General features: G+C 44.8%; 1 protein-coding gene across 2 annotated transcripts in view; it reads right to left on the bottom strand.

Annotated features, from left to right (window-relative positions):
- ARHGAP26 (Rho GTPase activating protein 26) overlaps nucleotides 1-15144 on the bottom strand; it is a 577725-nt gene that overhangs the window by 8266 nt on the left and 554315 nt on the right. For both annotated transcript variants that reach the window (XM_075344594.1, XM_075344593.1), the window contains one exon: nucleotides 9195-9283. In XM_075344594.1, the coding sequence (XP_075200709.1) occupies nucleotides 9195-9283 (89 nt within the window). The remainder of the gene's footprint in view (nucleotides 1-9194; nucleotides 9284-15144) is intronic.

The following is a 15144-nucleotide window of genomic DNA, read 5'->3' on the forward strand; positions in this document are numbered from 1 at the left end:
ATTATATGTATTCAATGTATAAATAGAAACTGATCTTATAAAAAAAGTAATAAAACATCCAAATAAGTTACAATTTATTATAAGATTTATCTGGTGTATATCTAACTCTCTTTATATGTATAGCTCAGGGTACTGAAAATGTACGCTATTGATAGAGGCTGGCCAGAAGATCGAAAAACGGATTGTCATCAGCTGTGCCGCACTGCCTTGCTCTTTGTACAAGGCTACAAATATAATTACACAGGCAGAGGAAATTAGACACTTGTGTGAGTGGTGACCTTTTCTTCTATCGGTGTAATTATCTCTTTAATGCATAGGGCAATAACACAAAGCACGGCAGCGAAGGGAGCTAGAAAGTGTTGTTAGGAGAGGACCGGTATGGAGGGACTCTAAATGAAACAACAAAATAATGGGCCATATTTATTACGCTAAAAGCACCTGAGTTCAGGCAGAATTTGTGCCCAAAAGTTGTGTTTTGTGACTTACATCATATTTATATGGTTTAGACATTTTTTAACCACTTGTTCATCAAGAGGAGTTTGCCTTGCTGAAAAGGGATTTTGTTTTATTGGGGTAAAGGGACATGACCTAACATGCACTGGCGGATACAGACAGAAAAGGGCCCCTGTGCAGGAACAATATGTGTTCCCTTTGCAGCCCAAAAGCTCCTCATAATCCACAATTCCCCCTGCTTTGCATGTAGTTGCCCCCTTAGCCCCTGTCCCCTATGCGGCTGCACAGGTTGTACCAATGATATGTCCGCCTTTGCTAACACGTGACATCTTGTACTAAAAAATGCACTACAATTATGGCACCCATTTTTGGCACAAGGTAAGCCAACTGATACATGGTGTAAACGTAGACAAAGAGCATGACCACTTTGATCAATTTGCCGCATGCGGAGACTGTCTAGTTAGACAGTTTTGATAAATACATAGCGATATGTTTCTGGCATTCGTAAATGTAACCAATGGTTCCCATTTGTAGACTCTGGTCATATCTGTAGAGATATTAATATGTGAAAATTAAATCTTTATTTTATCCAAATTGTCTCTCCAGGAAAGGAGACAAACTCTAGCGCAGCGCCACCTATTGGAAGTGGCGATCCTAAAAGTCAAAAGTGGATTTTTAACAATCCTTTGCATATGACTTTATTCAGCTATTGTTAAAGCTAAAATTTAAATTCTCCCTCAACTTGAAAGAGGATGCATTTTTTTTAGTTATTCCAATCTGGAACATTTACAGCATAACTGCGGGATATGCCGGAAATGTCTGATATATGCAGCTCTCACTGCTGGAGTCCCACTATGTTTGCTCAGTAATTTTCAGAGCTCCTATATAAATGAATGGATAGAGCAGCAGAAACGTAGCCATTTTGTAAAGCAGAAAACAGGCTCCATTCTCAAAATAGATGCCAGTCCCAGCAGTGGATCCATATCTTTCAAACAGGCATTTATAGCATATTATGTGGATATTCTATAAATGTTTACATTGGGAACAACTATTTATGGGAATGCAACACCAGAAAATGACCTACAGTTTGAAATCAGGTTTTTAGAGTAAATATATATTTTTTCTTATCACTTTCTAAATTAAAGCGCTCCAATCACCAGGATTTTCATACATAACCTAAAGCTAGTGTTATACTGGCACTATCAGGCTGATTCTATACATACCTTTAGCTGTCAGCTAGGATGTATAGGTTTTGAAACACAAGCAAGTAAACTTTGTAAAACGAGCAGCTTTCTGAAAGGCAGTGGCTGCCGATCAGGTGATAGCTGGGGTGGGCATTCATAGTGATTTCTGGCCCACTGCCTGTTCATCTTTCCTGTTATTTATGCTAATTCTATTATAGAAAAATTTTACTAAGTGACTAGAAGGACCTGTGCTAATGTCATGCCCATGTGACCAGAAGGGTTGGAGCCTTAGCCAACATAGCTGATACCAGGAAACAACATTATTTTGGTGGCTGAGGCCCCGTCCCTTCTGGTCACATAAGTATAACATCAGCACAGGTCCTTCTAGTCACTTAGAAAAATTATTCTATAATAGAATTAGCATAAATAACAGATGGAGGGAGGATGGACAGGCGGGGGTGGGAAGCACTATGAAAACCCACCCCAGCTATCAGCTGATCAGCTACTGCTGTCATTAAAAAAGCTGCTCATTTTACAAACTTTACTTGCTTATGTTTCTAAAACATTACATCCTAGCTGACCACTACAGGCATATATAGAATCAGCATGATAGTGCTACTAAAGCACTGGCTTTAGGTTATATACGAAAATCCTTGTGATCGATGCGCTTTAACAAATAAATCTTGCACAGTTCACACTAGACCTAATTTAAGACTCCTATTTCCTGGCACAGGGACATTAGCAGCAATAGATTAACTTAGACCCTTTCTTTTGTATAGAAATAGTTTTTAATCTGAACATATCTACTCTAATCTGGGCAAAGGTCATTTTGAATGGAGGGGAAGGAACTAAGCTGTGACATCATTTATTGAAAATAGTGAAAACTTATCTACTGTGTATAAAGGTGACATCTTTTATTTCAATCTTGTCTGTGATGATAATGAGAATGGCAAAATGTTTTCTGTACAAAAACAGACGTGTGAATCTTAGAGACCAGTCTCAAAAAAGTAATTTTTAAAAGCTGGTCTAGCACCGTAATGGTCAGCGCTGTATATCAAAGGATGAATAGAGAGCTGAGCCCACCCCATTCCTGGCAGATGATGGTTGTTATTCAGCCATCATCTGCCTCAGCTGCGAGTGGAGCTTCACTCGCAGGTATTATTAACCTGTTAAATGCCGCTGTCATTTTCACTGTAAGTTAAGCGATGACTTTAACCGCCTCTTCTATAACCCCTATGTCTGGAAGAAAGTGGCCATAGAGAGGCTATAAACTCATTTTCACCAGGTAACAGCTGCACCATTAGAAACAAGTATGCATGATTTTCATGTTATTTACCTGCAAATTAACTCTATATCTGCTGGTAAATAGCGTTCCTGTACATGACAGGTTTCCCATAAAGAGAATCAGTCAGAGGGATAATTCCCCCTAAGCCATCTATATGGGCATACATTTCATGAAAAGTTGAATAAGATGATACATTGATACCTCCAATCTGATGTCTTATTCCAGAGAAATCCACATTTTCATCATTATGTAAATGAGTTATTAAGAGCTATGGGCTTGACACAGATCTCCCCAAAAAGCTGCACATACAACTTATTTTAAATGAAAGAAGGTGTTACTAGTGTGAGACATGTAATTATTGACAGTTAAAAATCACACACTGCTGTGCAGGTGCAGTGAGATCAGGAGAGAAGACTATCACTGTACACCAGAGCTGATCTGTGCTTCATTACAAACATCTCCAAAAACAGCTCTCCTCTCATAATGCTGTCATATTAGCTGTGCTGCCCCCCCCCCCCCCCACACACACACACACACTGGCTGCAAGTGAGATGGAAGCTCCAGAAGTGTTAGTGAAATCAGCTTTACTAATGAGCTGCTATTTAAGAGGTGTCTGTAAAAACACAGTTCAGTTCTGTTTAACTGTGTTAGCTTATTTTTAATGTAAGGAGTTTTCAGTATCAGACATGTAATGACTGATAGTTTTAATTCTATGCAGTGAGATTAGGACTAAGGACACAGACTGTCAGACAGATGCATCTCCGGCCTATAGATTTTAACAGCTCCATTACATATTAAGAAAAATGTTGATATCTTAGGCATAACACATCAGATTAAAGATATCTAGGCATCATTTTAGTCAACTTTCTATGATTTACATGCCCATAGAGATGGTTTGGCAGGGTTAATACTTATGACAGAGTCACTTAATCCACACTGTAAAGCACAAGATATTTGAAATGCCAGAATTTCCATCTTTCGGTCGCTGCACCTTTGTAAGGAATGCACTAAAGAACATTGTTTGTGTCTCCAAATAATAACATTACAAACATTAGCTAACCATGAAACAAACAAACGAAAACATAGGTCTTCACTACTAAAATGTAAAAAAAAAACTATACAAGTTTGATATTGCTATAACTGAAACTGAAAATAAATCACTTTATTGTTGTTGTCTGTTTGTACCTTCCTGACCAGACCATTTTTTTTTCCAATTCTGACCAGTGTCACATTATGAGGTAGAAGAAGGGTAAAAACACTGCTGTTGAAGACGAGAGTCCAGGAAACATCAATGAGTCAATTGTGGCTTATTCTATGAGTTTGAAACCTATACGGCTTCTTCCTCAGGATCCTCGCATGTGGGTGGACTTTGGGCTCTATAAACCAGTCTATAAACCAGCCAGTGTTACTGGATATGTACATTTCAATTATATACATATATTTTCTGTAAGACAACTTTCATTAATGTCACCTGTATTGTTCTTTAATACATTCATTTGCTCAGTCTTGTGGAAACGGTGGTCCAACTCCCTTCGTCCACTGTTTTTGTTATTTGCATGTTTGGGATGCCTCTGGGCTTCATTAACCAGCCTCTGTCTGTCCTCAGCCAGACTCTGACAAAGAGGAACTGCAATTCCTCAAAACGTGTATGTCTTCTGGCCTTCACAGTTGTGAAGTCCCATGGTTTTCCAACTTCTGCTCGTGTGGTTACCAGGCTCCCTCTTGGCCAGAGTGCCATGGTTTACGACTATCGAAGGACTTCTACAGCTTTATGAAAACAGGATTGGACACTTGTTACCTCTACATAACGGCACGTGCAAAGCGGTGGCAATGCTTTGCATTCATTGTTCAGGACCTTGGTTGAAGTATTCATTCACATTATATTTTCATTGTGTTTAATTATATGGACTGAATAGCTCATTCTGCGGTGTGGACCTTCATCTACTGTGTATGTACTAGTCAATCACAACACATAGGGTTAGTTGTTTTGCCAACAGCTACCGGATTCTCTCTATATATAGCTCTTGCGGGCGCTTGTGTTATTCTAATGGTTTATTTGTATTGGTGAAATGTCGTCATTTGAAAATTTACATTAATAACACATATGCCGCAAGCAACTAAAAATAGTGCCATATGATGCATATGAATGTGGCTTCACTGAGAACCACAAGAAGTAGTGAGAAATTATGGCTCCGATTCATCATTTGCATTTACTAAAGTCACTTTTCTTTTTTGTTATTTGGTCTTCAGTGACTTTTTTTTACCAGCAAACTCTTCAAAATGATGTATGTGGTTCATAAACTTGGTGAAAAATCTAAAAAGCTTTTTTTTCCCCTAATCATTTTTTGTAACTTTTTTGCTTTAAAAGATGTATCTGCAGCAAAATGAAAGATCTGCCAGATACTATAGTCCAGACAGGAACTAGAGTGAGAGGAGGCACAAAAAGCAATGAATTGGGAAAAAAAAGAAAGATAAACATTCCATGGATATATGTCTAAAACATCTGGATAAGCAATGTTGTTGAGATCAAATCAAGGAAGAATTAAAAAAAAAAGACAACTTTAATTCAAAATGGCACAAAAGACTGAGAAAAAGGTACACATACTAAAATTAATAAAGAGCAACTTAATCCAGAATAGTGGAGAAACAACAACGTTGAATTAGAGCCTTTATTTTTCCTGACAGGCTATACATGAGAGAAAATGGGTGAAATACAGGGACAAGCAAAAGGGTAACAATGTTTTGACCTTTTGACTTTCATACTCTGTATCTCACCATCCACTACAGCTTTGAACATGAGATTACCTTCATTTTATAGACAATCATGTTAGCGGTCTCATACATATATACAGTCATATGAAAAAGTTTGGGCACCCCTATTAATGTTAACCTTTTTTCTTTATAACAATTTGGGTTTTTGCAACAGCTATTTCAGTTTCATATGTCTAATAACTGATGTAATATTTCTGGATTGAAATGAGGTTTATTGTTCCAACAGAAAATGTGCAATCCGCATTTAAACAAAATTTGACCGGTGCAAAAGTATGGGCACCTCAACATAAAAGTGACATTAATATTTTGTAGATCCTCCTTTTGCAAAAATAACAGCCTCTAGTCGCTTCCTGTAGCTTTTAATGAGTTCCTGGATCCTGGATGAAGGTATATTTGACCATTCCTGTTTACAAAACAATTCCAGTTCAGTTACGTTTGATGGTCGCCGAGCATGGACAGCATGCTTCAAATCATCCCACAGATTTTCAATGATATTTAGGTCTGGGAACTGGGATGGCCATTCCAGAACATTGTAATTGTTCCTCTGCATGAATGCCTGAGTAGATTTAGAGCAGTGTTTTGGATCATTGTCTTGCTGAAATATCCATCCCCTGCGTAACTTCAACTTCATCACTGATTCTTGCACATTATTGTCAAGAATCTGCTGATACTGAGTTGAATCCATGCAACCCTCAAGTTTAACAAGATTCCCGGTGCCGGCATTGGCCACAAAGCCCCAAAGCATGATGGAACCTCCACCAAATTTTACTGTGGGTAGCAAGTGCTTTTATTGGAATGCCATTTTTTGTTTTGCCTCCATGCATAACGCCTTTTTGTACGACCAAACAACTCAATCTTTGTTTCAGCAGTCCACAGGACCTTCTTCCAAAATGTAACTGGCTTGTCCAAATGTGCCTTTGCATACCTCAGGCGACTCTGTTTGTGGCGTGCTTGCAGAAACGGCTTCTTTCGCATCACTCTCCCATACAGCTTCTCCTTGCGCAACGTGCGCTGTATTGTTGACCGATGCACATTGACACCATCTGCAGCAAGATGATGCTGCAGGTCTTTGGAGGTGGTCTGTGGCTTGTCCTTGACTGTTCTCACCATTCTTCTTCTCTGCCTTTCTGATATTTTTCTTGGCCTGCCACTTCTGGGCTTAACAAGAACTGTACCTGTGTTCTTCCATTTCCTTACTATGTTCCTCACAGTGGAAACTGACAGTTTAAATCTCAATTTTTTGTATCCTTCCCCTGAACAACTATGTTGAATAATCTTTGTTTTCAGATCATTTGAGAGTTGTTTTGAGGAGCCCATGATGCCACTCTTCATAGGAGATTCAAATAGGAGAACAACTTGCAAGTGGCCACCTTAAATACCTTTTCTCGTGATTGGATACAGCTGCCTATGAAGTTCAAAGCTCAATGAGGTTATAAAACCAATTTAGTGCTTTAGTAAGTCAGTAAAAAGTAGTTAGGAGTGTTCAAATCAAGAAATTGATAAGGGTGCCCGTACTTTTGCACCGGTCAAATTTTGTTTAAATGCGGATTGCACATTTTCTGTTAGTACAATAAACCTCATTTCAATCCAGAAATATTACTCAGTCCATCAGTTATTAGATATATGAAACTGAAATAGCTGTTGCAAAAATCCAAATTGTTATAAAGAAAAAAGGTTAACATTAATAGTGGTGCCCAAACATTTTCATATGACTGTATGACTTGCAACGATTTAGCATATGATTAGGTATGCAGATTCGTGTCATGTCACTGCATTGTTACTGTTTTGCTCCTTTAAAATCAAATTTATGTATGAGACAGCCAAGATGATTGTCTATAAAATTAAGGTAGTCTCACATTCAAAGCTGTAGTGGATGGTGAGATATAGAGCCCGAAAGTCAAAAGTTCAAAAAATTGTTACCCTTTTTCTCATCAGTGTAAGTATTGAACACATTGCCAATTTTCTAAATAAATATATTTCTAAAGGTGCTATTAACATGTGTTTGTTACCAGATATTGGTAATAACCCATCCAACCCACACAGGCAGAAAAAACAAAAATCAAACCATACACATCCCATAAATTATGGGTGAAGAGTGAGCTAGCACACAGGGAAAAAGTATCTAAAACTCCACAATAAAATTCATCAAGCAAGGTAAAGATTTTATCAGCATTAAAGGGCCTCTACACACATGCCATTATCTACAGGTATAAAATCCTGATGACAGTTTTCCTTTAAGAGTTTAACCGCAGCAATCGGAGATCGCCCGGTTTCTGTTGTTATAGACAGGAGCCGATTGTATAACACCCTTACACCAAGATATAGTAGCACATCACAGCTTGAGAAGGGTTTGCAGAAATTACTATATTTATGGTCTCATGGACCATGATCCAGACATATAATATATTGAAATGCGTTGTCTGAGGCTATCTAGCTTAACCAACGCATTTCTCGGATACACGCATGATGGCTAATTTTAAATTTTGCAAAATAAAAGCTAGGTTTTAAATATAAATACTGTTCCTGGAATAATACGCTGGATGAAAATCTTCTTTTGTTTCCTACCTATAGTCTAGCGCATTTGTATATTACTATTTGAGGATTAAACATATAGAGGAGTATGTACTTATTCACATGTAGACGTCTTATCGATGGCATTCTGAAACTTCCACTGGCTACACTGAATGATGCAGCTGTAATATTACAAAGATCATCCTCTCTCTTTTCAGTGACATGAAAACTTTTTTTTTTTTTTTTACTGCATAAAATTTTCTAAAGTGATCAATGGTGGAGCGAGTTTTTTGACTGCTTTTCCCATCATTCAACTAAAAAGGGCTATTTTTCATTGGCAGATAGTGTGTAACAATGTAAAAAAATGTGTATCAAAACAATGAATTCACAGCGAGTTACTGTGGTTTTGCGAAGCTGAAGCTGTTTTCATCCAAACATCAATACAGGTGTAACACAATCAAATCACGCATTTCGCCACTACTAGTTGTCCAGCTGAAAACTGCATTGAAAAATATAGTGCCAAGAGCAAATACTTTTCGCCAACAATTTTCTTACATGTGTGGCCAAGCATACTCAACAGCTTGGCATTTCGTTTAGACAAAAACTGTCTGGAAATAAACTCCATTTGGCACAGTGAAAAGGGTTGAGGCACGAGAATAAGAGTTCATAAACAAGATGTATGAACTTTGAGACATACATGGTTCTGATGCTATGATCTAAAATGTTTTTAAAATGTTTCATATTGTGATATTGGGGACTTTAATATTGACTACTTGAAAACGTGCTAACAATCTTAAAAAAAACAATACTTTGAAGAAAGTTAACAATTCATGGAAAACTATCACAATTAAGTAATGAAAAGAAGTGTAGTATATAAAGAAGTTAGTATATGAACTGAGATGAGAGGTGATATGATTAACGAGATCAGACAGAGGCAAAGTAAGAGCATTTTTGTTTTGTTTTCTTCAAAAACGGAAGAATTAACTTACCATTCTCAAACATGGTGCCGGCTGTGAATGAAAGCTCAGAGTCGTGCTCAGCTTTACATGCATATAAAGCCTTTGCTCGCCTTGGCAAACTGTAAAAAATAAATAGAAATAACTTTATGACTTTACAAGTTTTTTTTTTTTGTTATATAGCCGATGACTTCATTTTCTCTAACTGCCATAAATTTCTGTCCTAAAAAAATGATCAACTACATCAAACATAGATCCAAGTGCTAGATTACATTATCTTGCTTGTATCAAATGGCAAATACCAGAACTGGAAACATACAAGACAAGTGATCATGGAAGATACAGTAACTCCACTGAAGAGCACAACCAATAGCCTAAAAGTCAAGAAATGTATAGAAGCACTTAGTGTTTAGATGCTCAAAGATTCCATGAAACACGCCAAGAGATAAGGCATTTGAGTCTAAGGGGTACTTTGCACGTTGCGACATCGCTACTGCGATATCGTCGGGGTCAAATTGAAAGTGACGCACATCCAGCGCCAGTAACGACGTTGCAACGTGTAAAGCCTAGATGCACCGATAAACGATCACAAAAGCTTCGAAAATCGGTGATCTGTGTAGTGTGGGTCATTTCCATAATTTCGCTGAAGCGACAGGTACGATGTTGTTCCTCGTTCCTGCGGCAGCACACATCGCTGTGTATGAAGCCGCAGGAGCGAGGAACATCTCCTTACCTGCGTCCCGCCTGCAATGAGGAAGGAATGAGGTGGGCGGGATGTTTACGTCCCGCTCATCTCTGCCCCTCCGCTTCTATTGGCCGCCTGCCGTGTGACGTCGCTGTGACGCTGTACGACCCGCCCCCTTAGGAAGGAGGCCGGTCGCCGGCCAGAGCGACGTCGCAGGGCAGGTAAGCGCGTGTGAAGCTGCCGTAGCGATAATGTTCGCTACGGCAGCTATCACAAGATATCGCATGTGCGACGGGGGCGGGGACTATCGCGCTCGGCATCGCTACAATCGGCTAGCGATGTCGCAGCGTGCAAAGTACCCCTAAGACTGGATTCACACTGTGTTAATGCCCTACAGCAGGGGTGGGGAACCTCCGGCCCGCGGGCCGCATGCGGCCCGCCATGACCTTTTATGTGGCCCCCGGGCAGTTTCCCGGGGGAGGCAGTGCTGGTGCTGTCACCGCGGTTTGCTGCCGCCGGCCCTTTAAATCCACACATTGCTGTTTGTGCTGCAATGTGTTCTCCCGTCGGCCAGTGCCAATTGTGGGCGGGTCCACAGCAGCCTCACAGCTTCTAGCCTTGTGTGTCCGCCCCCTGCCCTCCGGAGATCAGTGCCTGCCTTCTCCTTCTGATGCAGTGTGTCCGGCTCCTGCACTCCGGTGATGTGAGTGCAATGCTGCTGTGAGTCCAGCGCCGACCCTCTGCTGCTATGTGCCCTGCCCAATGCTTTGTGCCTCCCCACACCAGTTCTGTAAACCCTCTCCCCCAGAGTTGCATGAAACTCTCAGCGCAGTGTGGCCCCCAATGTCCTGTGTGCACCCCTCCCCCAGTCCTGTGTGAATCCCCCCAATGTCCTGTGTGCAGCCCATCACCCAGTAGTCCTGTTTGCACCCCCCAATCCTTTGTGCACCCCTCCCCCAGTCCTGTGTGCAGCCCCCCAATGTCCTGTGTGCACCCCCACACAATCCTATGTGCAGCCCATCACCCAGTCCTGTGTGCACCCCCCAGTCCTGTGTGCACCCCCCAGTCCTGTGTGCACCCCCCAGTCCTGTGTGCACCCCCCCAGTCCTGTGTGCACCCCCCCAGTCCTGTGTGCCCCCCCCAGTCCTGTGTGCACCCCCCAGTCCTGTGTGCACCCCCCCAATGTCCTGTGTGCACCCCCACACAATCCTATGTGCAGCCCATCACCCAGTCCTGTGTGCACTCCCCAGTCCTGTGTGCACCCCCCAGTCCTGTGTGCACCCCCCCAGTCCTGTGTGCACCCCCCCAGTCCTGTGTGCACCCCCCCTGTCCTGTGTGCACCCCCCCTGTCCTGTGTGCACCCCCCCTGTCCTGTGTGCACCCCCCCAGTCCTGTGTGCACCCCCTCAGTCCTGTGTGCACCCTCCCAGTCCTGTGTGCACCCCCCCAGTCCTGTGTGCACCCCCCCAGTCCTGTGTGCACCCCCCCAGTCCTGTGTGCACCCCCCCAGTCCTGTGTGCACCCCCCAGTCCTGTGTGCACCCCCTAGTCCTGTGTGCACCCCCTCAGTCCTGTGTGCACCCCCTCAGTCCTGTGTGCACCCCCCAGTCCTGTGTGCACCCCCCAGTCCTGTGTGCACCCCCCAGTCCTGTGTGCACCCCCCAGTCCTGTGTGCACCCCCCAGTCCTGTGTGCACCCGCCAGTCCTGTGTGCACCCGCCAGTCCTGTGTGCACCCCCCCCAGTCCTGTGTGTACCTGCCAGTCCTGTGTGCACCCCCCCAATGTCCTGTGTGCACCCCCACACAATCCTATGTGCAGCCCATCACCCAGTCCTGTGTGCACCCCCCAGTCCTGTGTGCACCCCCAGTCCTGTGTGCACCCCCCCCAGTCCTGTGTGCACCCCCCCAGTCCTGTGTGCAGCCCCCCCCAGTCCTGTGTGCAGCCCCCCCCAGTCCTGTGTGCAGCCCCCCCCAGTCCTGTGTGCAGCCCCCCCCAGTCCTGTGTGCAGCTCCCCCAGTCCTGTGTGCAGCCCCCCCAGTCCTGTGTGCACCCCCCCAGTCCTGTGTGCACCCCCCCAGTCCTGTGTGCAGCCCCCCCAGTCCTGTGTGCAGCCCCCCCAGTCCTGTGTGCAGCCCCCCCAGTCCTGTGTGCAGCCCCCCCCAGTCCTGTGTGCAGCCCCCCCAGTCCTGTGTGCAGCCCCCCCAGTCCTGTGTGCAGCCCCCCCAGTCCTGTGTGCAGCCCCCCCCAGTCCTGTGTGCAGCCCCCCCCAGTCCTGTGTGCAGCCCCCCCCAGTCCTGTGTGCAGCCCCCTCCAGTCCTGTGTGCAACCCCCCCCAGTCCTGTGTACAACCCCCCCCAGTCCTGTGTGCAGCCCCCCCCAGTCCTGTGTGCAGCCCCCCCCAGTCCTGTGTGCAGCCCCCCCCCAGTCCTGTGTGCAGCCCCCCCAGTCCTGTGTGCAGCCCCCCCAGTCCTGTGTGCAGCCCCCCCAGTCCTGTGTGCAGCCCCCCCCAGTCCTGTGTGCAGCCCCCCCCGTCCTGTGTGCAGCCCCCCCAGTCCTGTGTGCAGCCCCCCCAGTCCTGTGTGCAGCCCCCCCCAGTCCTGTGTGCAGCCCCCCCAGTCCTGTGTGCAGCCCCCCCAGTCCTGTGTGCAGCCCCCCCAGTCCTGTGTGCAGCCCCCCCCGTCCTGTGTGCAGCCCCCCCCAGTCCTGTGTGCAGCCCCCCCAGTCCTGTGTGCAGCCCCCCCAGTCCTGTGTGCAGCCCCCCCAGTGATGTCTGTGCCTCCCCCCCAGTGATGTCTGTGCCTCCCCCCCAGTGATGTCTGTGCCTCCCCCCCAGTGATGTCTGTGCCTCCCCCCAGTGATGTCTGTGCCTCCCCCCCAGTGATGTCTGTGCCTCCCCCCAGTGATGTCTGTGCCTCCCCCCCAGTGATGTCTGTGCCTCCCCCCCAGTGATGTCTGTGCCTCCCCCCCAGTGATGTCTGTGCCTCCCCCCAGTGATGTCTGTGCCTCCCCCCCAGTGATGTCTGTGCCTGCCCCCAGTGATGTCTGTGCCTCCCCCCCAGTGATGTCTGTGCCTCCCCCCCAGTGATGTCTGTGCCTCCCCCCCAGTGATGTCTGTGCCTCCCCCCAGTGATGTCTGTGCCTCCCCCCCCAGTGATGTCTGTGCCTCCCCCCCAGTGATGTCTGTGCCTCCCCCCCAGTGATGTCTGTGCCTCCCCCCCAGTGATGTCTGTGCCTCCCCCCCCAGTGATGTCTGTGCCTCCCCCCCAGTGATGTCTGTGCCTCCCCCCCAGTGATGTCTGTGCCTCCCCCCCAGTGATGTCTGTGCCTCCCCCCCAGTGATGTCTGTGCCTCCCCCCAGGGATGTCTGTGCCTCCCCACAGGGATGTCTGTGCCCCCAGCCCCTCCAGTGGTGTCTGTGCCCCCAGCCCCTCCAGTGGTGTCTGTGCCCCCAGCCCCGCGTGTGGTGTCTGTGCCCCCAGCCCCTTGTGTGGTGTCTGTGCCCCCAGCCCCTTGTGTGGTGTCTGTGCCCCCAGCCCCTTGTGTGGTGTCTGTGCCCCCAGCCCCGCGTGTGGTGTCTGTGCCCCCAGCCCCGCGTGTGGTGTCTGTGCCCCCAGCCCCGCGTGTGGTGTCTGTGCCCCCAGCCCCGCGTGTGGTGTCTGTGCCCCCAGCCCCGCGTGTGGTGTCTGTGCCCCCAGCCCCATGCCCCCAGTTAATTAATTGCTTCACCCAATATAGCAGGCTCATTTAAACATTGATAATTTTGTGCGGCCCCCGAAGGTTGGTAGAAATTTCCAAATGGCCCCCGACAGAAAAAAGGTTCCCCACCCCTGCCCTACACTAATCATGCTGTATGGGATAATATGGTATTCAAAGGCCATTTTAATTGTTTTTTATTTTTCTGCTGAACCACAATTCAATAGCAATGTCTGATATTCATTAGTTAACATTTAGTACATTTAAATGGAAAATTAAGTTTACTCCGTGTCAAGTCATTTCTGTTACCATTGTAGGATTCTGTCTACTTGTGTATATACAGTGGGAACGTAAATTAGTCAGACCCATTTACATTTTTCACTGTTTCATTGCAGCCATTTGGTAAATTCAAATAAGTTTATTTTTTTCTCACTAATGTACATTCTGCACTCCATCTTGACAGATAAAAAAAAACCAAAACAGAAATGAAGACATTTGTGCAAATTTATTAAAGAAAAACTGAAATATCACATGGTCATGGTCATGACCAAACAGAGGAGTGAAAAGAATCAGAAGGGTTGTCCAAGGGCCAAGAACCACCTGTGGAGAGCTACAAAAAGACCTGGAATCAGTAAGTACAATTATTTCAAAGAAAATGACAACTAATGCACTCAACCTTCATGACCTGTATGCATGTTCACTGCACGCAAGACTCCATTGTTGAACAAAAAGCATGTTAAAGCGCTTCTATCCATCGACATTTGAAAGAAATTTAACGCTATGCCAGGAAACCTAGCAAGACCCCTCTGATGACACAAATACATAAAAAAGCTAGACTAAAGTCTGCCAAAATGTACATAAGTAAGCCAGAATCCTTTTCGGAAAGCATCTTGTAGACAGATGAGTCCAAAATAGAAGCTTTTGCTAAAGCACATCATTCTACTGTTTACTGAAAAGGGAATTAGGCCTACAAAGAAAAGAACATAGTATCTACAGTCAAATATGATGTAGGTTCAAAGATGCTTAGGGGTGTCTTGCTGTATCCGGCACTGCGTGCCATGAATATGTGCAAATTAGAACGAAATCTGAAGATTACCAAAGAATTCTAGGTCCACCAGAAAGCTTCGTTTGTGTCCTATGTCATGGACCTTTCAGCAGGACAATGACCACAAACATACGTAAGAAGCACCCAGAAATAGATGGTAACAAAACGCTGGAGAGTTCTTAAGTGGCCAGCAATGAGTCCAGATCTAAATCCCATTGAATACTTGTGGAGAGATCTTAAAATTGCTGTTGGGAGAAGAGAGCCTTCAAATATGAGAGACCTGGAAAAAGAAGAGTGGCCAAAATTCCAGTTGAAAGGTGTAAGAAGCTTGTTGATGGTCATAGGAAGTGATTGATTCCACGGGGTGTGCAATTAAATATTAAGTCATTAAGTTGAAAGTGCCAATAATTTTGTCTGGCCCATTTTTGTGGTTTTGTGTGAAATTATGTCCATTGTTCCTCAGCTTTTTTTTGTGTTGCTGTAACACACCAAGGAAATAAGCATGTTCATAACAAAATGTGTAATTGCAATAACTTCCTAGAAGAGAGACTTCATTTGCTGG

The sequence above is a fragment of the Anomaloglossus baeobatrachus genome, chromosome 4 (genome assembly GCF_048569485.1).
Source record: "Anomaloglossus baeobatrachus isolate aAnoBae1 chromosome 4, aAnoBae1.hap1, whole genome shotgun sequence".
Lineage (NCBI taxonomy): Eukaryota > Metazoa > Chordata > Amphibia > Anura > Aromobatidae > Anomaloglossus > Anomaloglossus baeobatrachus.